General features: G+C 37.7%; 1 protein-coding gene across 2 annotated transcripts in view; it reads left to right on the top strand.

The window, feature by feature from the left end:
- The first annotated feature begins 3620 nt into the window (after window positions 1-3620).
- GNPTAB (N-acetylglucosamine-1-phosphate transferase subunits alpha and beta) overlaps window positions 3621-25789 on the top strand; it is a 47756-nt gene continuing 25587 nt past the window's right edge. For both annotated transcript variants that reach the window (XM_085322649.1, XM_085322650.1), the window contains exons 1-7: window positions 3621-3851; window positions 8803-8888; window positions 14547-14666; window positions 16647-16688; window positions 17507-17712; window positions 18340-18404; window positions 18682-18816. In XM_085322649.1, the coding sequence (XP_085178775.1) occupies window positions 3735-3851; window positions 8803-8888; window positions 14547-14666; window positions 16647-16688; window positions 17507-17712; window positions 18340-18404; window positions 18682-18816 (771 nt within the window). In that variant the 5' untranslated portion in view covers window positions 3621-3734. The remainder of the gene's footprint in view (window positions 3852-8802; window positions 8889-14546; window positions 14667-16646; window positions 16689-17506; window positions 17713-18339; window positions 18405-18681; window positions 18817-25789) is intronic.

Here is a 25789-nt window from a genome sequence, read left to right as displayed (position 1 = left end):
TAGGTCCATATTGGTGGATGAACAAGTGCACCCTGGTGCCAAAATGTCATACTGCAACTCAGCTAGTTTTAATCCAGCTGCCACTGATTGCATTGGTTAAGAACTGGCAGCACAGCTTCCATACATCTTACCAGGAGCTCATGTAACCTTCCCTGAACTCCACATTGCTAATCTTTACTATTACTCCTATTCCTACTGAGCAGGATAAATCCTGGATACTTACACATGCCATCTCTGCTTGACATATACATGTGATTTCAGTGATACATTCCTTTGAAACTAACTAACCAAGTAAACTAAGTAAAATTTATAAGGATTTTTCGATTATTCTCAAGCTAATCAAACTACTTCCTTTATATTTTCTTCTTAAATGTTGCAGAAAAGTGACAGTTTATACCAGATGAACAAAGATAGTTACGTAGTAGACTTTTAGATAAGTGCTTAGCTTGCCACTGAAATCAGTAGGGATTCAAGAATTTTTGAGGATGTTGCCCATTGTGTTTTAACTGTTTCTGTACAGCTTCTGCAAAACAAAGTTGACAAGCCAAGGCTATTGCCTTCAGGAAGATGCTAAATATAAATATAAAACATTGTCATTGTCTGAGTTGAGTGAATTTAGAGCATGTCTTATAAGCTGTATTCATATAAAACATCTTTACACTCCATGGAGTGTCTGTCCAAATAAGAAGCTGGAGGACTGAGCCTTTTAGTTCATACACAGCAATGCAAAACACTGCTGGAATGAATGGAACAATCTGCACTGAAGCTCACAGCAGTTTAACAGCTGTCAGAAAAAACTCAACCCAATAAACTAATTCATGCAAACCAGCTAACAGGAATAGTAAAATTTAATTGTTGAATTTTCTTTTTTAATAATAAAGAAGGCTAAAGGCAGCAAAAGTAGTTGGAAATATGTAGTTTAATATTTATTAAATATAAATATTATTTGTACATGCAGTAGGTAAGTTTAGACTCCACTACACCTATTTCAGATACATTCCAGATCTATTTTGTTTCCAGAAACTTTTTTTTTATTTATTTACCTGGTAACAACATTGCATCTAGCTTAAATAGCTCTTCTTCCTTTCTGGCATTCCCCCCTTAATAATCTGTTGCAGAGAGAAGTCTTATCTTCGCCTGATCTTCATTTCTGTAATGTGAACAACAAAGCTCTTTTAGTGTCTCCTCAGAAAGTAGGATCTGGTCATTCTTTTTCATGCATCTGTGTCAATTTGAACATATATTCCTTGAACACAAGTAATTAATATTTTACTTGCAGTAAAGCAGGCAAAATATCATAAAGTAAAATATAGTTCCATCATAATTTATACAGTAGTTTATTATATCTATATATTTAATGGAATATAGTTAATATGGAAATGTTTATTAGTCTGTAAATGCATCATCTGACACTTTGCTCTGTTGTTATTCCAGGCATCAAAGTCACCCATTTTTCCCTGAATGAAATTCTGCTCCAATTTGGTGTTGACTATGTCTCCCAACTTTGTATCTTATGCACATTTTAGTCTATCTCTGTTTTTATGCTGTGTTATTGACTAGAACTAATGTTTTCAATTTTCATAATCTGCATGCATACTGTATGTCAGGTCTCACTGAAATCTCAGTCTGCTGCACTCAGAATACCAGGCCATCATTAATACTGCAACCATAATGCCATAGGTGGTGGTAAAAGATGTTGTCATTCAGCAATAATAGTTCAGTTCTTGAATAGGAGGTGAGGAAATGGTGAGGAAAGTAGTAGCAAGTATTTAAAGATTATATTCCTCCAGCCTAGTACTTCAGGTCAGTGGAGAGAAAGCTTGAAGAAAACTCAACATGAGTTAGGAGAAAGTGCTGACTGTGCACAATAGGTGATGGAAAACTTAGCTAGAGGCTTTGGCATACTGACACTGAAAGGCTATGATATCATGGAGAGCCAAATACGATAGAATTAAACTGGTAACATACAACAAGGAGGTGGGACAGAGCACTGTGATGGGCTGTGAGACTCTGAAGGTATCCCCTAACAAATTTGCTATCTTATCCTATGGCTCATCAAGAAAGGAAAAACAATGTGACACCAAATTTAAATAGGACCAGGACTTAGTGGGTTGGTAGAACTGTGCCAAAGAGCCATACATCCTTGGACACAACCAGGTTCAGTCTTCCAGGAAAAGGTAGGGGTTATCCCACACCACAACCATGTAAATATACTAGGACAAACTTCTGGAATTGAGAGGCATTGTTACTTTCCACAGGGGAAAATAAGGGCAYGTGGGTGATGTTTGTTACTCAGAAACGTTACAGAGAACTGTGAGAAATACAGCCACTTTGAAGATGACCTTCTGTGCAGGGATGAACATCTAAAGAGAACAGTGCTATCATCCTTGGGCTCAGGGCGGGGGGGGGAGCTATCATACCACCTTCTTATGCTCTGGCAACCTCTGTCTGATTGGGCTGAACTTTATGGCAGAAACCAGACTGATGCAGATTAAGGGTTACAGAGTCTGCTGTTCAATAGCGACTTCTAACTAGCTTTTTGTAGTCATGTTTTTGTCTCAAGAATCATCCTTAAAGAACTCTACAAATAACCTTCTTCCAGCCTGGTGGTTCCCCTTTCCATGAATCTGTTGCCTTGCGCTTCATTTTTGTGCTGAAATACACATAGAAGCCTTTAAATGAAAATCCAGCATGTATGTTTACTATACGATATCCAAGAGGCCTCTTGATCTTTCTTAGTTAGGGGAAACCAATTTGCTTTGCAGAGTGTCTTGAACATGACAGGATGGTGCCACTCGGCTGATCACAGCTGCAGCAGTGTTTCTATGTGCAGAAAACTTGTCTTGCAGGTAAGTAATTTTCAAGATCATTGAAATGATTTAAGACATTACACGCCAAAGCGTTTAAATTTTATTCTATAGCCAGCAGGTTACAAAGGAAGCTTCACAAGCATGATCATGAAAATGAAACAGTGTGCCTGTGGTTTTTAGTTTGTTAGTGCATATTCTTACACAGATCGATTCTCTTCTCAAATGTCTAGAGGAGCACTGGCAGCAACGCATTGCAGCTACCTAGCACTTGGAGCATGTTACTGTAGATAGAAAATGCTACTTCAGAGGCTGCTTCTCCAAGGATGATTTCCTAAAAGTTGTAGGGACTACCCGCCTGCCCCTGGCAGATCACTACCATTTATGTGCTTCCAAGCGCCCAGCCTTGAGCATTCGAGGTCATGGGTCAGAACCCAAAGAAGAATAAAAGAAGGACATTGTGGAGACTTAATCGCGTATTTTTGGAGCCCATCTCGTTTGCTTTCTTGTTTTAAGCCTTTTGGAAAGGCCAGAATAAAAAAAAAAAAGAAAGAAAAAAGAAAAATCAAGGAGGATAAACAGAGGATGGTCAAAGCAAGAACCCGCCCAACGCTCCCGCCACCAGGAACTGCGAAAAGAGAAAAATCTATCTCCCCCCACAGGGTCTCGCAGAGCTGCAGGGGGCAAAATGGCGCCGCACCCCGCTCGGCCGTTACGCCGCCAGGGTGCGGTGGGTGAGGGGGCAGGAGACTCTCGCCGCCGCCGCCAGGTGGCGCCGCGGCGCTGCCGGAAGCGGCGCCGCGCGGGGCGGGTGCTGGCGGCGGCGGCGGGACCCGCCCGCCCCGGCGCAGGGCAGCGCGGTGAGGCGAGAGCCGGGCCGCGGCGGGCCTGGCCGTGCTGCGCCGCGCCGCGCCGCGCCGGCGGGCCATGCTGCTAAAGCTGCTGCAACGCCAGACCTATACCTGCCTGTCGCACAGGTATGGGCCCTGCCTCTGCCTCGGCGGCCTCGTCCTCATGATCGTCTCCGCCCTGCAGTTCGGGGAGGTCAGTACGAACGCCGCGGCACCCCCGCTCCCCCCACGCCCACCCGCGGCCCCGGCCCCGCGGCCGCTGGGCCCGGCCCAACCGCCATATGCCCGCGGGACTCCGGCCCGCGCTGACATGGCGGGGGCGGGGGGTGCCGGTTTGACCCCTGCGTGTGCGCCGGCCCAGGAGGAGGGTCCATCTTCCTTTCTTTTTTTCTTTCTTTTTTTTCTTTTTTTTCTTTTTTTTTTTGGGGGGGGGAGGCTTCTTTCCCCGAAAGCCCGTGAAGGGGCATGTCCTTGGGGAACTGAGTGCCTTCAGCAACCGGTCTGAGCGTGTGAATTCTCGTTCATTTACACGTCAGCGGGAAAACTGTGCTTGTTGCTGTTCTGGGGGCTGCTCTTTTTCACCCTCTCCCATTTTTTTTTTTTTTTGAGGGGGGAGGTGAGAAGGGGACTGATAGAGCCATCACGGTTTAAAGATGAAATGACCCAAAGAAGCCCGCGCGTTGCGCTTGCCGTGCGCAGGGTGCTGCTGACCGTAGGCCTGCAGTGACTGGAGGGGCTCCGTCTCTCGCACCGTGCAAAGCATGAGCCAAATATTGTGGGCTAAAAAGCCCGATTTGATTCTTCCAGAGCCTCTGCTTAACATAACTTGCAGTGGCAGAATCTTCCTCCCTCCTAGAATTAAAGAAGCTAAATGTAGCCTCTCTTAAGCGTCTGCGGCTCAGTGGTGTCTGAATTATGTTACTGTTTCAATAGTATTTTCTAAACAATAGAATGCAACTTGCACTTTTTCTGATACGTGATTTTTTTATTTAGCTATACAGTATACTTCAAAGTTTCATTTCGTGGGAACCTGCCTAGATTGGAAGGCATCAATGAAAGTAAATTGACAAGTTATTTGCAAAGTGCTCCAGGTATCTGAAGGGGGAAAATTACTTCAGTGTAATGTTTGAGAATATAGCAAGTATTCATGGAATTAAAGAAAATATTTTGGTCAGTATGGAAGCATGGTAGTGATAGAAATGCAAACAGACTGGTATTTCTCAACTCCTGAGTTTCTGAGACAGATTCTCTCTCCCTTTTCCTCTTCACCCTGTTTTAATTTGATGGACTCCTTCAGATTTAGAAAACAAAAAAGAAATTGTTATCTGACGCTCCTCAGTGGTGCATGATCAGAACTTTATTTTGTCTAGTGGTAGGTCTTTGTCATATAAAGTATTTCTTATGTGCTCTTTTGCATATTTCAAGTGTTTCAGAAACTTGTGAAAATCATGRATCAATTCATTGCGTAGTACAAATAGCCACCTGCTTATACATGATTGTCACTTTTAATATAAAACTAGTGTTGATCAGTGCTTTGAAACTTTGACTAAACTTTTGACATACTTCATGAAGCTTTTTCTTTCTTCCTTAGATGCTACTGTTCAATGCATCTCCTAGTTGCAACAGATTTTTCTGACAATCTGTCACAGTTGCTACTCAGACTTATTTTCTTAACAGATATTAACTTTACTGCTTCTAGTCCGTTTAATACTAGAGCTATTGGAAAATTTAGATACTATTTAGAAAATATGCTTTTTCATTCTTAAAGAAATAATTGGCAGAATTGTGTGAGAGTAAATTTTGAAAATTATGCATTTAATTTTCTTTTTCCTGGAGGGAAAAAGAAAAAGTTATCAAAAATGTTCCAATGGAGCTTGGTAAACACCACTGCCAACCCCCTTCCCCCCGAAAAACCCCAGCAACAACAAAAAACAGCCACTGTCCTGTTTTAGATTTTATAGAATGACCATGATGGAAATATGTGCAAACTCTTGCAAACTTTTTTTTTTTTTTTTTTTTTTTTTTAACAATAAGTAAGCTCAGTAAGAGATGTTTTCATTGCATTTTTCTTTTTCTTTATATGATTTGAAATAGTTTTGTTGTGGTAAGTGGTGGTAGCTTAATGATTTTGGATAGACTAGATTTGTGGGAAGAAACACTTCTGACCTTTATATTAAGAACAGAAAAATGTTTTTGTTCCTGAAGGTGTACCATTTTTTAAAAAGATCAGTGCAGAAGACTAGTGTCTTTATGCATGGCTTGAAGGGTCTATATCTGAATGGTGACAAGAATGCTTCCAAAGTATTCCCATATATTTTTTTCAAGAATTCTTTCTCATGGTTATTAGGTCGCCCATTTTTTTTTAAYTCTGTAGGAAATTCTAAAGGAGATGAACATGAAGCAAGACCTTGTTGTCTGTTCAAAGCTTGCTGTTCCTCTTTCTTCCCAAGCCTAGAGCTAGCTTTTTGTATCCTAATCAAAATTAGATCTGCTCGCTTTGTTTTGTATTAATATAAATGTTAGTGCTGACATTGAAAGGGATGGCTAGAGCAAATAATTGGAGGTTGGTAATAACCTCATAGCCTCGAGATGAAAATGAGCTTGACTTCAAAACAAAATTGAGCTCAAAGAAATAACAGTGCATTAATTATGATGCAGATATATTCCTGCARCAAAATATAGGGTAGTCTAAACTAATGCCACAACCTAGTGCTGAGCTGAGCTTTGAGTTCTATGACAGTTTGCTTGTAAACCATTCTTAGCTGACCTTCTGTAGGTCACTCCATTTTGTAAAATGTTTTGTGGTTTGAACAGGAAAGAGCCACTGCTATCATGTTAACTGATAGACATCCTCTATTGTGAGATTCTCATTTTCTCTCTCATTCTCTCTCTCTCTCTTTTTTTTTTTTTTTTCTTTTTTTAATTCCACCAGTGGCTTTATATGAAAAGGGCCTTTAGGAATTATTATTACAGTACAAATAAGGCAAGGGAAAACATATTTACTGAAGAAGCTATCAGGGCTCTTTTTAATTATAGCTGTATAAATACAAAAATCAAATGTTTGAATAGTTAAACTTTTTTTTTTCCTTCTGGAGAATTATATTCATATAATAAATTCCTATTCAAACACTTCTGTGTTTCTTCTAGAGGCAGACCAGTGTTTGTGCTTCAAATTCATCATTATCAGTAGTAACAAAGTTTTCTTCATGGATATCTTTCAATACATATAGTATTAAATCAATGCATTTGGCAGAAGGACATAGTGATTTGCCTAAGAAAAGGTGTAATAATATGTTTATAAGGTTTTCAGTAACCTTAATGTTTCAGGAAACAATGGGCAGGTCTTATGTTCACCTTGTAAGTCTCATGTCTTTTGTATAAGATAACTGAATGTGTACAGTTGTGCTTTTTAAATACAAAGAAATTGTTTGCAGATTTGGAAGGAATYTTGTGTGTACTTCTCATTAACTTGAGTCATATGATTAGGATTTCTGTTTTGTATACTCCTCATAAGATTTTAATTTGCTTTAGCAGACATATCTTAAAAAAGAAGGAGGTAATTTTTAATACTATGTTTTTTGAGTGCTGTTTTAGAGAAGTGATATATCTTATACTTCCCATAATGTCAGAAATAAGCAATAGTAATACTTAAAATCTAGGAATACTGTTAAAGTAAATACTCTCCCTTTCTGTTAATTCTTTTTCTCTTTAGTGCATGTAAACGCTACATATGAAATAAACCATTACCCCTTCACCTCGCTAAAACTACCTTGCATGCTACCATAGCTTTTATGGTTGGAYTTTCACGGTAAAAAATACCATAGCATGTTTATCTCGGAGTGCAACCTGAGTGTATATTTTCGCAAATTGCTTTTTTTYCCCCCCTTTAGATAAAGGTTTATTAAAGCCTTTTTTTAGTGTTGAAAAAACTATTACTTTGTTAGTAATGAGCCTTTGCTTAGAGTCTGTGTGTATACACAGATACACACACATACATGTATGTTTGTGTACATATACATGCACACATGTATATATGTGTGTATGTGCATATGTGTACGCACATATATTACACATGCATGTGTGTACATACACTTGTATTTATACCTGTGTGTGTGTTTATACATACACGTATGTGTGTGCAGGTATATGCATGCCCACACTTGCAGGCGCGCACACACACGCACTCGCTTTCAAAGTTAGTACTGTATTGTAAATTTCCAGCTTTCCAAGGTAAGAATCTGCTTSTGATTGTTTTTTGATATCCCTAATTCATAAACGTGTCTGTGAATGAGGATGGCTTGCAAAGGGCATTTAAGCTGAGTGCAAGTTGGTATTATAGCTAAGTGATCTTAATGGCTAGATGATGCTAGGGAAGGCAACTCTGCCTTTAGCTATTTTATTCCTACCATTTTTCATCAACCCCAACGAGCAAATTGAGGGAGCTAAATAATCTGTTTTTTCAGGGTCATTTTTCTAGTTATTCAGCTCCCTAACTTGGCTCTCTTCGACAGGTGAGCTTCAGTGACAAGCTCAAGGCGGGGGGCGGGGGGAAGGGTGGTGGAAGAAATGCTATGACCTGCAGAAGAACCTTGCTACTAGGTTAGTTTGACTGTAATGTAAGATGCAGTCTTTATTGGGAAGCAGGTAAGGTGTTTTAGAAATAAGAGTTCTTGCCCAAGTAAATTTGCGTCATTCAATATGGCCTGATCTAACTGTTTTCAAACTTGGATTTTAGAGGTATACTTCAGTATGTCCTATATGAGAATAGAAAGGAAGACAGTGTTTTGTGCGAGATGTTTCCAATTGTATTCAGATATATTTATTTTAGGTCTCAGTTTGGAGAAGATATTGCTGATTTTTTTAAAAAATGAATAGTTATTTAGAAAGTGTGGCCATAAAACATGAAATCCTTTCTTGAGGTGACAGGCCGAAAGCTCTCTTTTTTWAAAAAAAATGATGGCTGTAGTTTTGAGTCTGATTGCACGTTCAGTGTAATAAATGTAGTTGGATTAACTCTTGATCACTTCTGTATTAATGCATAGATAAATTTGAATTAAATAGATCTTGATTAAACATTTCAAAAGGAGAAAAGTAAGTATCTTAATTTTAGAASTTGGTGACATCAAGTTTTCTTTCTTTTGCAGGTTGTCTTGGAATGGAGTAGAGACCAGTATCATGTTATGTTTGATTCATACAGAGACAATGTTGCTGGCAAATCATTTCAGAATCGGTAAGTTTTGCTTGTGGCTGACAATGCATGTTTTRCTACTTGAATTTTCAGATATTTAAGTCAAATATTTAACATAACATATGGCTGAGTAGGACTTTGTATGGGTTCTAGCTCTTCACTAAATTTTAAACTTACCAGTTTTAAAATTCTAAGTTAGTACTTAATATACCAACTTGAAGATACCTGAAATTTTGAAGTTCTAGCTGTATAATGGAGCTTAGATACAAAATGCATTGAATTCATCCAGTCCATAATGAAATATTAAAACCACTGGTAATGTTAACAAAGGGAGAACATGACATATTTTCTGTATTGAAATAGGATAATATAAATACTACTCTGACACACTTAAAATTACAGCTTTCAATGTTTTGAAAAATTATTTTTAATTTCTCTTAAATTTTATGGCTCATTTAACAAGGGACGTTATTTAATAGAAAAAGTCATAAAGTTAGTAATTAGAAGCTTTTAAAGGTGAATGCATTGGAAATTGGAAATTTCCTCACAGGAAATTGGAAGCTGTCATATGAACCATTTGTTTCAGATCTATTAACTGCTCTGCAGCTTCTTGTGGTTTTATAGTTCATACCGGAATAGTCATAGGATCTGTTGCTCAGGAAGCCAGTTGACTGTGAATTGGTAGGGGGAATAAGCTAGTAAGGAGATATCATCTGACTGTTTAAGTGTTGATACGCTTGACTGGGAAAAACCCTGAAAGCAGATGCTTAATCTGCATTGAGGTTTGTTGAATCACATGACAGCAGAAATGATCAGATCAGTTTGTCATGCTTTAGGTAGTGTGAGATAATTCTTTAAAAGTACATCACGCAATATTTGTGAATGCTACTCTCTTTTATAGTCTTATCTCCCACTCCCCTCCCCTGTTTCCCAAGAAATGACAGATCAAAGTGGAATGATAAAGCTCATRTTGATAATTAGCTTGATGTTTACACATTTCTGTAGTGCTGAAGTAAAAGCATAGTAGTTTGTTCCTATCAGTGCAAACATGTCTTATCCTGTGATAATTAAGCACAGGCCTTTTATTAAATCGTAGAGTTTGCAAGTCAAAATCACTAATTTTACTCAATTTTCATTTTTGCAGTCTCTTTTACTATTTCAGGTTGGTTGTGTAAAGTGTTCCCTAGATAGTGTTACTTCTGTGAATTACGAGCAAAAGACTAGCTACCTGGGGAGAAACTATTGATTGCCTGGGCAAAATCTGAAGGTATTCATCAGAGTGCCGAAGTTAATTTTAGTTTATCAATACACCTTTTCTCCTGTTCCATCAGGTCTGACAGGAAKGTTTGTTGGAATATTTCTATACAGATATTAGCTTCCTGTAAAAATTGATGGAAAATCCATATTGAAAAAGCACTTTACAAAGGTGTACTTTTAGGCATCCATTAACTTTTACGAGTCTGTTATCAGGGGCTCAGTTCTTTTTACTATTAAATCTTGTGAATGTAGAAATGGACCTCTTCTTGTAGTTTGCACTGCATCATTACTGGTTTGATAGAATTTTTATGGCTGATATCAGTGCAACATATAGGATGTCATGTGCTTTTTACATAAACTRAGGATTGTAGCCTTCCAATTTTGATTCTAGCCTATCCATTGATTGTTTTGTTTTCCATCAGTTCTTACTTTAGTGTCAGAGAAGAAACAATCAGAATTGGAGAACAGCAAACTTGTTCTTCTTGAAATTAAGCAGATCTACAGTTTAGTGGAAAGTTGAAAGTTTTATAACCTTTGGAAAATACCAATGCAACTTAAACTGCAATACAGTAGTAATATCTTCCAGGAGCTTTGCAGGAAAGTCTGTGTTCTTGTCAAACCATTGCGTGTTATAAAGAAAATCTTAGTGTAAAATGCAGTCAGACTTATGCACATGGGCAATCAGCTTACAACTATAAACTCAAACAGCTCTTCTTTGGGAGTAACTTAGGCAGCAGGCTGCTGGTATTGTTAGTAATAACTATTGAACACTGTTCCCTACAGGAAAAACTTTCTGTTTTGGCTTACATGGTCCAAATTACTCAGCTTTGCCTTCCCCTCTGGTCTCATGCCTTTTGGCAATTACAGAATCACAGAACAGTTGAGGTTGGAAGGGACCTCTGGAGATGATCTAATCCAACCCCTCTGCTCAGGCAGGGTCACCTAGAGCATGTTAGACAGGATCACGTCCAGGCAGGTTTTGAATATCTCCAGAGAAAAAGACTCCACAACCTCTCTGGGCAACCTGTTCCAGTGCTTTACCACTCAYCACGAAGAAATTCCTCCTCACATTCAGGCAGAACTTCCTGTGGTTCAGTTTGTGCCTGTTGCCTCTTGTCCTGTCGCATGGCACTACTGAAAAGAGTTTGTCCCCATCCCCTTGACACCCTCCCTTCAGATACTTATACATTGATAAGATCCCCCCTCAGTCTTCTCTTCTCCAGGCTAAACAGGCCCAGCTCTCACAGCTGTTTCTCATCGGGGAGATGCTCCARTCCTCTAATCATCTTTGTACCCCWGTGCTGGACTCTCTCCAGTAGCTCCATGTCTCTCTCAAATTCAGCTATTTCACTTCTAGGTGGTCGAGTCAGATGCTAAACTTCYTTTTTCTGTTGCCTGAGCTCTTATAGATAGTGAAATGCAAGCTTCAGGACTTCACTGTCTTATAGATAGTGGAATACAAGCTTCAGGAATATTTTCCAAGTTACCTTATTCAAAACTATTTTTGAAGACCTGTTCATTCAGTTTTTGTATTAGAATAAAAGAGAGAGAAGGAAACTAAATAATGAAGTTGCATACATATTTTTAAGTCTTGCATACTTAACTATTTTCTTACTCTCCATCAATATTTCAGTAGATGACCAAATCATATTTAAAATGCCAAAATATGCTAGAAAACAAAATTTGAAGAAACAAATCCCATTTTACAGAAGTGCAGACAGAATTCTGTATGGTACAGCAAGTGGTGGCAAATCCATTAATAGTTGAGAAAACTGAGGCCAGAGTTGATGATTTTCTGTAGAAAGGTATTACAGAATTCCCACTTAGGCAACTAATCTTGGGCTTCATCTCTCTGATTGGTATCTGCAATGAAGACCAAATGCATAAATCAACATGAAGGAAAAACACAACTACAGAAAACGAGGGGAAAAATCTCTACTGATCTTGAACAACTTGCAAAAGACTACGTATTAAAAGTAGTTTTTAAGAAGGACAATACTGAAGTGGCTCCTCTTTTTACTTTTTAATTTTGAACCAAAATGTCATGCTATACTTTTCAAGATTAAAAACCACCTAGAGTTTTTAAGAGGCCTTGAAAGCAAACAGAAAACTTTGGCAAAGACCAAAAAGGTGAAATGATAACACTGTTCTTGCTGATCCTGTTTGGGAGCTCTAAACTTGCCTATTTTTTTTTTAATGCTATGTTTGATAACTGCTACTTTTCCAAACAAAGTATGTTAATTTGCTGTAGAAATGCTTAAAAAAATTATTGGAGTATTTGGAGAGATTTTAAACAATTATACTAATGTTTCTAGAGACAGTTCAGTTCACTTTCTTTTATAGCTTTCTTTTTCTTTACTTTTTTTTTCTCTGATCCCTGCTAATGAAGAACAAACCTGTCACACTAGGATTAATTCAGAGTTGATGTACCTGTATCTGAATATAAAATAATATCCATCAATCCTTTACCTCCATAGAGGTTATCAGCATTTGGCTGCAAATGACATCATTTCAACAGCATAAATTTCAAGTGTAGCAAATAACATAGCTACATTTTGTATACTGTGTAGAAACACACTATTAGCAAATGATAAATTGTGGGGAGGGAAGGCTCCACAGAGGTCAAAATAGTACAAAAATGCTTCATACTCTTAAGAGAGTTGGAGTTTTTTCTTTTCTTTTTCTCCATGTTCTTAGGTGAGGCTTGAGTGTATAAGCTCTGCCCTTTGCCCAGAGAACTGAGTTGTATATTGTTGGAATTGCTGACTTGAGGCAAGGTTTTTCCACTTAAAATACTTTCGTCCTAATTGTAGAAGTCAAGAGACTGTCAATCCAATAATTTAACTCATCACAGCAAATGTGGAAAAGCTGAAAGAACTCCTGCTGTGAAGCTTCTAATTTTGTGAAGGACTTCTTGATTGAAARCGCACCTTGAGTTGCACCTGTTAATGAAGCACAAATCTAGTTGTCTCTTGAGGCAGAGGTGAAATAACTGATTAAAGGAGTATCTGTATTCAGTAATTGGCTTTCTTTGCCATTTGAGAAAGTAGCTTCTTGCAAACTGCATGATGGTATTGCAGATTAGAGGTGAGAAGGGCATTCTAGGTGCTCGTGCTGGGGAAGACAGTGCATCTTATTTGACGTTCTAACTGTATTCAGAGAGACTTGCCATTGCTTTCCAAGTATCGCAGCTGAGTTCTTAGCAACATTACTGAATTGAGTTTCTTGTGTTGTGGCCAGCTGTGTGATATGGTGTGAGGGAAAATGGAAGAGTTGCTCATTTTAGTCCATCTCTCTCTCTCTCTCTCTCTCTTTTTTTAACTGTCTTTTGAAGGATGTACGGGGCAGGGGGGGGATACCGTCTCTTTGAAAATCACATTGTATGACTCTGTGGATCTTAGCATTAAGAAAATACTCAGAAATGTTTGCTATCCAAATGGTGTTTTTCTCTCACTTATCTTACTTATCTTGCCTGTTCATTGAGGCAGAGATGTTGTCCAGGCAAGACAAAAATCAATATCCAAGAATTTAGGTTAATTAAGTACAATTGAATATGCTTGGCAGAGGGATGGAGTATTGCATTCTGATAGTGTGTGATGAACAACTGCAATTTAGGAAAGTTATTACTGAATCGCTTGACCCTGGAAATTTTGAAAAGAGCAGTTGGAGCATTCACCTGCTGTCTGAGACTGAGAGCTTCATCTCTGCAGCAGCTACTTCAGGCTGCTGAAAACAAAGCTTTGGGCATCAGAGAGGAAATTATTCTAAATTAATAGAAAAAAAAATATGTGAAAAACTTTCTTTACTGGTTCTGTATCAAGTATGCTAGAAAATCTGTGATCTTTCAGAAACGATTACAGCACGTCAAGCGGTGTCAAGAGTGAATTCGACCGTTGTTGTCTAGGGTCTGAATTTATGTACTTAGGTTGTTGGTTTATGAAATACCCTATCGTTGAGATCCAAGAGGGATTCCTAGGATAAAGACTTGGTCCTCCTGAGATCCTGTTGGCTCTAGCAATTAAATATCAATGCGTGACTTAAGAATTTTTATACTTTGGGCTGTCTTGTCTCATTTCAGCAGTCTCTGAATTGAGGGTGTGCCTGGATGGTATTATTCGCTTGAGAAATATTTGATAAACTCAGACAAATTGGTTGTATTAATGTTAAGTGAAATTTAGACTATGAAGTCATATTTCGTTTTGTTACTGAATTGTTGTAGTCACTCTTTCATTTTCTTGATTTTTTTGTGTTGGCCATTTTGTTGAAATCTTRTGTGTAATGGAGAGATGATATATAGCTAAAGAGAACCTTTTTGCTTTATCTTGTTTGCTGCTCAGGCTCCAAGTGTTTGTGGTGTTTGCCAGGAGCTGCTGATAAATGATGCCACAAACACTTCTGATGTAGTATTAAACAGCTCATGTAACTTTCATTTGAATTATATAGACTTTGCTTACCCATGCCAATTGATGTGGTGTATACCTGGGTGAACGGCACAGATGTTGAACTGATCAAAGAATTGCAACAGGTCAGAGAACAGATGGAGGAAGAACAGAAAATAATGAGGTAATAATTTTGTTTTTTCCCCTCACTTTAACTAGCAGAAATAGTCTAATGCAGTACTTTCTCTTTTTGTGTTTTCCTGTGTTGCTTAACATTAAAATCATAGTGAATTTTATCGTTTCCTCATTTGATTATTCTCAAAACCTTGTTTCAGTTCTGTATTTAGCTATGAAGTACTTTATAATCAGACAACTGTTTAAGATGCAAAGCATAATAATTTAAAGATTGTTCTCTCTTGAACTTGTAAAATGTCGTGCAGAAAACCGTGCATTGTGTATAAGTTATTTTCTCTTGTTTTCTATACCTTTGGAAATAGGAAGAGAAAACCTGTAGCTCTAATGTATAACCTCTTTTCTTTCCTCTGCCTGGTTAATTCTTTTTATGGGGAATTTAATTAAAAAAAAATAGTATTTAAGTACATGTTTTTAAAGGCTCATTTTTAATGATAGATTTACAGTTTCCCAAATGCAAAAGCTGAGAAAAGAAAAAATGATTTATTTAGGTTATAAAAAGTACGATTCACTCTTCTAACTAGGACAGCAGGGAAAGATGTGTGGCTGCAATAAGAGTATTTTAGGTTGCGCTATACTGTTCTACAAAATTACTGATCTCAGTCTTCAAACTGTACGTAGCTTAATTTTTTAGCAAACATGGGCTGCTGCAAATTACYTGGATTATCTTCTCTAACCATTGATCTAGTTCATAATAGATTTCTGAGGTCTACTGATTTGTTTTGGCCAGAAAAATAYCAAGTTAAAGAACAAGACTATATTTTAATTGCCATAATAGTTCAGTTCAGGAGAATCTGAATCTGATTTTTGTTATGTTATTACTTGAAATTAGGTGCTATTATGATCTGATTACAAAGTGAAATTCTCAAAGTTTTTCTTTATTTACTGCTTATACAGTGAAGGTATTGATAGCGTTAAATTTAAACGTCTTAAATATAGACGTTTCTGATCAAAAAACCTTTTGTATTTATACTAAATTCTTCCTATGTAATTTGTATAGCAAACATTAGTGGGTTTTAGCTTCATGTTATCGGTGAGTAAAAAGATGCTGATTCCCATTTTGGCAAAAGGAAAAACATCTATTAAGTTTTTCAGTAAAGCTGGTGTGGGAAAGGGAATTCTTATCAAGCTTATGAGTAAAACKTATCTCCATGTCACATTTCCTTATCTACAAGGACATCTTCATTCCCTTGTAGTTACTTTTTTTTCATGTACTTTGAAATTAGTTAGTACTGTTAGAACAAGGGGTGTTTTATGGGATAAAAAGGACTGCAGAAAACAGGCTAGAGCACTATAAACCTTTGCCAGTGAGCATRTATTTCATGTTGCATAGTAAAACTTAGCAAGTCGCAACTTACTTACTGATCCAGCTGAATCAAACTGTTAGTCCCTTGTCCACATGTTTGGTTTTTCCTTCAGCAGGAGAAAGTATCTTGGTGGATGGTGGTTCTCTCTTTTTATCGGGGTGTGTGTGTGTGTGTGTGTGTGTGTGTAGGGGTGTGCGTTTTAGTGTCTTTACTGCGCTACCTACACGTTAATCCTCATTGGCTTCTACAAGCACATAGCCAGTGCATGATAGGCCTTATCAGAATGTGTGTATTAGGCAAAATGATGAACAATGAAAACATTGAAATGAAAGCATATACCTCATCCTAGTTCCTTATCAGAAAACGAGCATATACCTCATCCTGGCTTCTTATCAGTGCTTTTTCATATCAACAGCCAGTTTATGCTGCACAAGGGTGAGTGGTGGGGSAGCGTATGTCAGCCTATGTGCCCATGAAAGCCTGTGTTGGCCTAAGTGGGCAAATGGCAAGGCCTTGGWGGTATTATAGCTGGGTTATTGGTGCTGTTACAAAAGCCACTGAAGTTCACAAGGTTTCCCAGACTCATTTAGAAATCTGAATATTAGACTAAATTTTTTACAGTCAACTCAGTGTTATCTAATCTAGATGTTTTAATTTTGTAATAGGGAAATCCTTGGAAAGAATGCAACAGAACCAACTAAAAAGAGGTGAGCATTTTTTTTTTTTTTTTTTTTTTGTCTTGGGTGTAAATCAAAATAAATGATATCCTACTCACTTCTTAGTTGAAAGGAAAAAGCAGAGGCTGATTATGAGGGTGATTTGGTTTTTATGACCTGTGAATACTTTCTTACTCTGTCATTTCAAGAAAAGTTGACAACATGATAATATATATGTTGAATAAAAGTAATGTTATTGTTACAGATATAGGCTGCTTAGTGTGACAGTTTCTGAWGTTTAGGAAGCATCGACTTGTCACTAGTTAGGCATAACTTACATTCTGAGTGTGTTTTTTGTAATTCATGGTACTTGAAGGTCTGTAATTCAAAAGTATTTCAGCAATACCTTTGTCTGCCACCTGTGTACCCAGCACACAAGTAATTGCTTGTAGAGGTGCCCTGTTTGTTATGTTTGTGCACTGTCAGAAAGTGGTCTGTCTCATTCTCGTTTGTTTTGGTCATGGTGCTGTTTAGAGATCTTTAAAGTTTTCTCTTTGGTCAAAGCTCAGCAAACTTTCAAATCTTAACAAAATTCAACATGAATACTTGAATGAGAAGAGATTTGTGTGGAGGAGGGATGAGACTAAGGAATCAGTAATAGGAATGAACTAAACTGTAATAGTGAGGTACTTGCTTCTTTTCAGTAGCAAAATAAACATGTCAATCATCCTCTTCCCCTTTCCTCCCCATGTTGATGTTAAAAAGAGTTAATCAGATTTTATGAAAATGTATGTCTCATTGCACCTAACACTGATTCTTATCTTAAATTTTCTACTTGCATTAAATATATCTTTGGTATTTTGCTGTAGTGAGAAGCAACTGGAATGTTTGCTGACACACTGCATTAAAGTGCCAATGCTCGTCCTGGATCCTGCACTGCCTACCAACGTCACCCTGAAAGACCTGCTGTCCATTCATCCTGCTTTGCAAGCTGCTAACAATATGTTCTTCATCGCAAAACCAAAAAATCCTTCTACCAATGTGACAGTAATTGTTTTTGATAGCCATAAGGATGGTAAGAACCATCTTGAGAATGTTTTTGCTAAGTTATTGCGAATTAGGATTTTTTTYTCCTCCATTACTGACTCTGCCACTCATTTTCTGTTTGATTTTTAGCAAGTGGTTCTACATCTTTCCACTGCAGTCTGTTCCCCTAAATGGTGATATAAGTGATACTGTTTCTTTACCTCCCAAAGAACTGATTATGGGTGATTAAAGAGTTCTGTGCTTAAAAGAACTTTAGCAAAATAAGTTTTGTATCTGAATATCTGTGTTGTACTGGTAGTCTAAACTTCAATCTTCTGAGACTGAAGACAATCCTAAATTTGCTGCGAAGTCTAGACTGAATRTTGTACAGAAAGTTCTGCCCTTGCTCAAAGAATTACACACCTTAAAACCAAAATTATCTATRCATTCAGCATTTATATGTAAGATCTTAAAGTAAGTGCAGATTTTTTACATTGTTTAATAAGTAGTGCCGAGCCAGTTTTCTGTTTTAYCACTGAAAGTTATTAGCCAAGTGTAAAGATAGCTCTTCACAAGCACCCAAAACCTTTTAATTTTCAAAAGCTGATCTTGTTTAATAGAATATACAAAAGAAGTGACCTCCGGTTTTTGATTTACCATGTTTTATTTATTCCAGCTGAAGCTGCTCAATCCGGAATGCTAAAAGACAGCAGCAAACAGATAGTATGGAGGGGTTATTTGGTATGTACTTTTAAAATCTTTTAATTAACATATACAAAAGCTAGAAGCTAAGCTTAAACTGCTCATTTTTAGAAAGTATTTCTGTGCTATATTCTTTCCATGACTCATACATAGTAAGAAATGAAAGCTTTTAAAATTATTCTTATTTCAATTTTGAAGTTTGGGTTAAGTGATAAAATACACAGTATTAACTCTGTCATCTGATTAAGAATTGAGGCTAGTGTGGGTTACAGTAAACTTAAAAAAAGAATTTTCTTTATATTGTGTCTTTTTGTAGACAACAGACAAAGAAGTTCCAGGTCTAGTGTTAATGCAAGACTTGGCCTTCCTTAGTGGATTTCCAGCTACATTCAAAGAAACAAATCAGCTGCGAGCAAAACTACCAGAGAGCCTGGCCTCTAAAGTAAAATTGGTAAGGGTCTGGAGAAAAGAATAACSTATTTATATGTTTTTTTGAAATGCTTTATGTATGGGACCTAGCCCCCCTAGCAGAGGAACTATTGCAGGTGACTTAGGATGTTTCTGATGATAACCTGCTTTTCTGTGCGCATGTCTCTTTCTGACTTGTGAAATGTAGTAAGTCAAAGTCAAATAACTGCCTTCAAATGACCAGTTGTCCATTCTGTGCCTCCAGTGACAGTGCAAGCTACTGGGCATTAGATTTGCTAGCATGCAACTGGTGAAAAATGGGAGTACCAGCCTTACTAGTTTCTCTAAGCCGTTTACTGTATGCTGATGTCTTACTGAAGTGTACTGTATCACTGGTTTGTTTAATGTGACAACTTTGTTTATGTAGTTTCCTTCCCCCTCCCCYTCCCCCTTTGCTTTTGGAAGAATTATTTTAGCAATGAGAAGCTTGAATTGTTTCATAGCTAAATGCTGTATTCCTTACTCTAAGGACTCTATGTAGTCTTGAACAAGTTGTAGTTGCAAAAGCGACAGTGTATCACAACTTATGTGTTTGTGCTGTTTATTAGTTCATGCCTCTTATTCTCCCCTGATGTTTGGATGCTTTTTCTRGGTACAGACAGGTTTTTCAGATAGGTAAAAGTTTCCAAATTTTGTCAAAATCATTGGTTTATATAATGGAGAGAGATGATTGAGCACTCTTCTGAGAGGATGGTAAGAAAGGGGGTGAAGCCAGGCAGTTTGCAGAGGAGAAGAGAAATAGCAGGGTTACAGGTATGTAGAGACTCRGGATATAAATCTGTTGGAAATCTCTTTTCATTAGATCTAATGACCGCCTGTAGGATGTGCTAGTTCACTTTACAGCTTGTTCTTGATGTTCAGATGAGCATGTCTTGCTTTCCTTGTTYCTCTTTGGCAGTTCAGATTGTTAAGCTGTGTATTCTGCTATTGCTGAGAACTGTATCATGTAACCCCTTCCATAGGCTAGTCACACTGCAATTTAATACAAGTTGAATTTCTTGCACTTTGTCTCAGCCCCTGTTAGCAGACTAAGTATTGCATTAATAATAGTTAGAAACCTTACAAAATGTACATATTTGTGCCTGGCGTCCTACTTGCTCTCTGTTAGCTTACAYAGCTCTTTTGGCTTTGTTTATATCTTAGGATATTTTATAGACAGCAGGTATGGCTTCTCCTAGCCTTTGTTTTCGTTAGTTAGGCAGTTCTCTTCCCACCACATTGGTTCCCTGCACCTCTCATCATGCTAATAGCACTTTCCTGCCACTCTTCTATTGTGAATCCGTCTATCTTCAACATGACTGACTAGAACTTTATACAGAATTTCAAATGAGGCATCACCAGAACTTTTTACAGTGATGTGKATGTAGTACCTAGCCAACCCAAGCCTGGCGGACCATCAGAGACTTACTGTATGCTAGGTTATACTCAGTATAACCAGTGCTACTGCTATTTCTGCACAGCCTCCCTTCCATCCTTCCACTGCTTCATATTGGTAACATTGATAAAGTTGTTTCTTGCTATCCRTGGATCTGCTACTAATTTGGATGAGTGGTGACAGGTATGTTCTGCTGTGGCTACAGCACCTTTCTTCCTCTTCCTTAGTGGCTCATTGGTTAAATTGCAGAGGATATTCATATGCTCAGTCTGCTAGTCTCTGCTTACTTTATGCTATGAGTATTTTTTAATGACTTTATAAAGAAATGGCTTTCACTGAAAGGAAATGAGATGCYTGTGTAACAGGAGGTGGTACTTTAGTTTTGTTCTCTGAGACACCAGGTCCTTCATTTCAAGCTCACAAGAGGAACATAATTAAATGCTTCYTGAATTTGAGATATCTGAACAACCTGAATGTAAAGGTGTTAGAGAGGAACAGACACTGGTGTTAACAGTCACATTGAAAATGGTGTTAAAATGTTCAGAGCTCATACTACTTTAAAAAAAACAACTTTTAAACTTAAGTGGGATATTGAAAGAGAAATTCATGTAGACACATTTGAATCTAAAATAGTTTTAAAAAATGCATAATTTCTCTACTGAAAATGGCATTTCTGTCTAATTGATCTCTTTATTCTGAGGGGAAAGAGGATGAGTCTAATAAGACAATTAAGATAATTGGAAATCACATAGCTAAAATGTAATTCTGCATTTAAAAGGAAGTTCAACCATCTGACAACTCATCTGATAACAAACTGATTATTTTGGGGGAACTGCTACCACCAGATTCTCATTTCCTAAGAAGCTGTATGCAGTGGTGTGGTTTTACCAGAACCTGTGCCTATTTCTAGGCAGTAAGAAGGGTAAAATAATAATACCAGTTTGCAAACTGGTATCTTGACCATCTCCATGTAGGYGCTTCTAAATTGGAACCAAAGATGGAATAACTGGTATTAAGTATCTCAGGATCTTTGAGTGSCAGTTCATCCATTGGAGCTTCTTCTAGTTCTTTGTCACAGTTTAAATTACAGTTTCCTGGTAACAGGTTTCATTTAATGGAGCTGAAGAGCTCAGAATGCCTTTGACTTCTGTTACCAGCTCACTTCGTTTCTTAAACTTTGCCTGTTAAGAATGTGCCTTAATTTTTCTTTATATTTTAATTTAAAACAAATTTACTTATGTTTTTCTGACCCAGAGCTGTTCTCTAGGAACAGCTCTTCTATTATGGCCTCATTAATTACCAAATTTGTACCTGAAATAATATTGCCTCCTATCAGTTCTGAGAGAATTTAGTAGAAAAGAAATCTGCCAGCTTCCATATCCAGGAGTATCTTGGAGCAATATCCTAGGCAGTGCTTGTTCTTCAATCCAGCTTCATAGATAGAAGCTCCTATAAGCTCCTATAATAACACAGTTCTAAGGAGTGTTCCTCTTTCAATTCAGATCTGGTTTTCATTCTCTGTGCTCTGAGCAGATGTTGTTGTGTTCTCTTTTCCAAAATGATTTTGACTTAACTCAATTCTTTTATCCGTAGTACCCAGCTTTCTTCTGCATTCTGGTTTCTTGCATCATTAACGTTTAGTGGTCGTTTGTCAGACTGACTTTWACACGTCTTTCTTGGACCCTTCAGAATCCTTCTGTCAATCTTGATTTAATACCTACCACCTGCCTTTTCTCACTGTGATACCTTGTGTCACAGCTTGTATTGATCTTTGTGTTGCACGAATGCCTTGCTTTAAATATCTGTTGTTGCTTGTTTTGTTCCCCAGCTTTCCCCAGGCACTTTCCAACTTCAACAATTATGATTATTTCTCTGACTGTGATATCTTTAAGTATTGTTGCAGTCAGTGGTGATGCTTTTTCTTGATACTTCTTTGTGTATTGGTGTTTCTAGCATAGAAAAGTTCACAAYTCTCAACATGGTTTCTGCCTTCGATCTGTAAAGCATATTTTTCTTAGGCCAGCCTGTGGCTCCTGTGCTATAGCGGAGATACTCCACCAAGAAATGTCCTTTTCCTGTGGATGCTTTGGAGAAGACCCTATATTCTTATAACAACTTTGAGCAATCTGTTGGTTTTCATAACCTTTTCATGAATTTAAGACTTGCCAGGGAGTGGAGCAATTCTGCCTGGACCTTAATTTTTTTGATTGCTATCTCTAGCTATGTATAATCCCCCCCCCCCCATTTCGGTAGACCTCCTAGCAGTGTTACTCCAACAAAAAGCTTAATGGATGAATTCTTTCTGTTTCAGTTCTGCTCGTGTTCGTACTCATACATACACATAGCTCATACAGCTGACTAAATTGTTTTCTGTACACCTGGCTGGTTGCCAGTTTAACCTTTTAGTAAATCTTCAAAGACACTTAGTTTCTCTGTGTTTCTCCATTGTGTGCAAGACTATCTCTGATGTCTGGATGTCTTGCATCTTGTGTGATTTCACGGAATTGACATCACTTGCCTGATACCTACATGATATTTCTTTAGTTGTTCTCAATTGAGGCTTTTCCCTTTGCTGTTAATCATTTGTCATCCAGCTGATTGCAGATCTTTCTCTGTTATTGCTGGTTTTCTTCTTCTTAGTGTACTCTTATCTTTATTTAAATGTTACCACTGTGACCAGCTCATTATCAGTTCCTAAGAGCTCCCCTTCTGCAATTTGGTTAGGTACCACTCTGTATAAACACAGTTTTTTCTCAAGTTTCCAYTGCATTTTGCTGTTTTTCTGTCTAGTCATCATTGTTGTCTGTATATATTACGTCTTTTTCTGGTTCTGGATGCTTGAAAACATTTAAATTGAAATAGTTTTAGTTGTGTGGTCATAGTGAGGTGGCAGGTTCTTTCCCAGCCAATTCTCTACTCTTCTCTTCATAGCATCAATTTACTCCTATTTTACCTATATAGAAATGTAAGAAATCTTTATTTACAAAGATAAAAATCTTACATATGAAATGTGGATTTGTTTTTTATGGAAGCATTTATTAAGATCCTAGCTCAGAATCATCCGTTTCAGAGGATGTTGTAGGTAGACAGCTGTGGTAAAARTAACCAATGTATGATTCTCTGTTTGCCAAGAAGAGAGATGCTAGACTATGGTACAGTTAGGTAGGAAAACTGAACTGATTTACTATCTCTGTTGAAATTTGCAGTGATTCTCCTGCTGTTACCACTTGTGGAAGCTAAGATCTGTGAAGTGGTGTGAGATGCCTAGCAAAAACGAGGAAAGGCATTGGACTTATGCTGGACCTGGGTCTCGTAGCATCCTCCTGATTCTTAATGGGTTCTTGCTTGTTCTCTTTCTTTATCAAGTAGCTGTTMTTAGCATGGTGCTGGAAGTAAAGAACTAATAATTAAACACACRGATTTCACCAATGCTACTATTAGAAGGGGAGAAAGGTGGGGAAGAGAGAGAAGTAGGAAAGGTAGATACTGCTTTAAYTGGATTTTTTTTTTCTATTATTTGCTTGAAAACACTTCTGATTTCTAAAAGCACAAAAGCTGACCTGACCTCTAGGTCATGTGTTTCTTATTCTAAAAATTCYTGTAGTTTTCTGTGAGAAGCAATTGAGCTCAACTGGAGGACGTATATCGTCATAGCCTAATATATCATGAGTCAATTTCCAAGGTGAGACAGGTATGTTATAGTCTACTGACTGTAGCCTACATTTCTATTGCAGATAAAAATTAAACAGCAGGGTATCTGCTGATCACAGTTGTTTCTTTACATGTATACATTCTRTACATGTATAAACATGTTTACTTGTGTTTAGATAGGTGTGGTAGAAAAAGGTATGTTTGCTGCCATTTATTTTCTGCGTTCTCCTGCATTAGGTATTAGGTAAGCCACTAGGTGGAGCTCTTACCTTGGTTTTCCAGCCTTCTGCTATTAAAGTGGTATTTCTTTAAATTGTAAAGGTGATATATTGAGCTTAGTTATCCTTCTGCAAGTATAAATGAAAAAAAGCTTTATTTTCCCCTCTTTCATTTTATGCTTACCTAAATTTCTAATGAAAACTGCTTACTGTAAGAGAGACCCATGTGGCTTAAAAAGTCACATGGCTATTGTGCTCACATTTTTAAAAATTAATAAGTAGCAGTGAAATTTTTGGAGAAAGGTGTGGGGTTTCTTTTTTGTTTTTTTTTTTTCCCTTCAAGATTCTACATCCCAGTTGCTTCAGGTGCTGTTGAAAGCCTACATACCCCCTTTCCCTGGATATCTTTAATCTGTAGTTATTTTGAACTATGAAGTTTAAAACCAATTTCCCATTTAGATCAAAAATGCTAGGTGGAATTGCTGTGGTGGGGTTTCTTTTTTGTTTTTTTTTTTTCCCTTCAAGATTCTACATCCCAGTTGCTTCAGGTGCTGTTGAAAGCCTACATTTCTCCTTTCTTTGTGAAATACCGTTTTTTCTTTAATATGCGTCTGTGTGTGTGCACACACAAACGCATGCACGTGCACAAATAAAATTTATAGGAGACTGAGAACTATGATATGGCTTTTAATGGCCTTATCTTAGTGATGGRAGATGATCCACATAGGAACCTGCAGGCACAATGATGCTGGGGTAGCTTATGCAAGAGTAATAATAACTGTAGTGATGTGTACCWGTGCACCCCTTAAGGTTATTCATATCACGGGAGAGCCTATGATTGCAGATCTTGGTGACAGAGGATATGGGATTCTTGCTGATCTTCTTGTCATCGTTTGAAGGTGAAGGCAAGTGGCTTCAGGAAGCAGTGTTTGTGCACACAACTGTAACAGTGTCAGCTTTTGAGGGGGGGAGGAAATAAGGCACTAAATTGTTTTTGGCTGTTAGGGGAGACCCTACTAACTTATTTTACTAGTTCATTAGGTTTCCTTTATAATGACAACAGCATTTCATATTCTTAAGACCTTTTGCAACTCTWGCACAAACATAGCTCCCCTTCTAAAGCCCCTGTTTTCCTGTCTTAACTGGACATACGAGTTTTCTCCTCAAGTGGGACTTGGACTCTTAACCAGTCTTTAAATTATTCTATTTTATCTTCTYAATGGCCAATACTGGTTGTTATGGAAGTGAGACACTCCTTTATTCAGTGTGGCTATTAGGAAATCTGTTCTCTAGACCTCTTATCTTGAAAATGTAGAAATGAAAGTGTTTACGTCTSTTTGTGGTGCCTAGCCCATGTGGCCTGCCTCCTAGTCTAATAAGTCTAAGCATTGCCAATGCACTGGCTTCAAAAGAGAACCTGCATTTAAAGCTACCTTTTTCATGTACATTACATAACACGTGTCAGTGGTATTTTGTGTGGACATGTGTGCCTGCATGATGGGGTTTTTTTTAAGCCTTGTGTTAGAAGCCAAGGTTTGTCTGATCGTGTTGTCCCTGTGCACCTACCTGCGTGTTCGTTTCTGCTCTACTTATACAGTAACCCTTGAACCTATTGACCAGTTTTGTCAGGATGGAGATGATTTCTAGGATGTAATATTTCAAGGAAAATGGGCAAATGCATATGTCTATGTATAGGGAATGTCCCCACTGAG

This window comes from Rhea americana, unplaced genomic scaffold (assembly GCF_003343005.1).
Source record: "Rhea americana isolate MKP2758 unplaced genomic scaffold, rheAme1 scaffold_79, whole genome shotgun sequence".
Lineage (NCBI taxonomy): Eukaryota > Metazoa > Chordata > Aves > Rheiformes > Rheidae > Rhea > Rhea americana.
The sequence above is the reverse complement of the archived record's forward strand: the minus strand, read 5'-3'. Positions and strand labels throughout refer to the sequence as shown.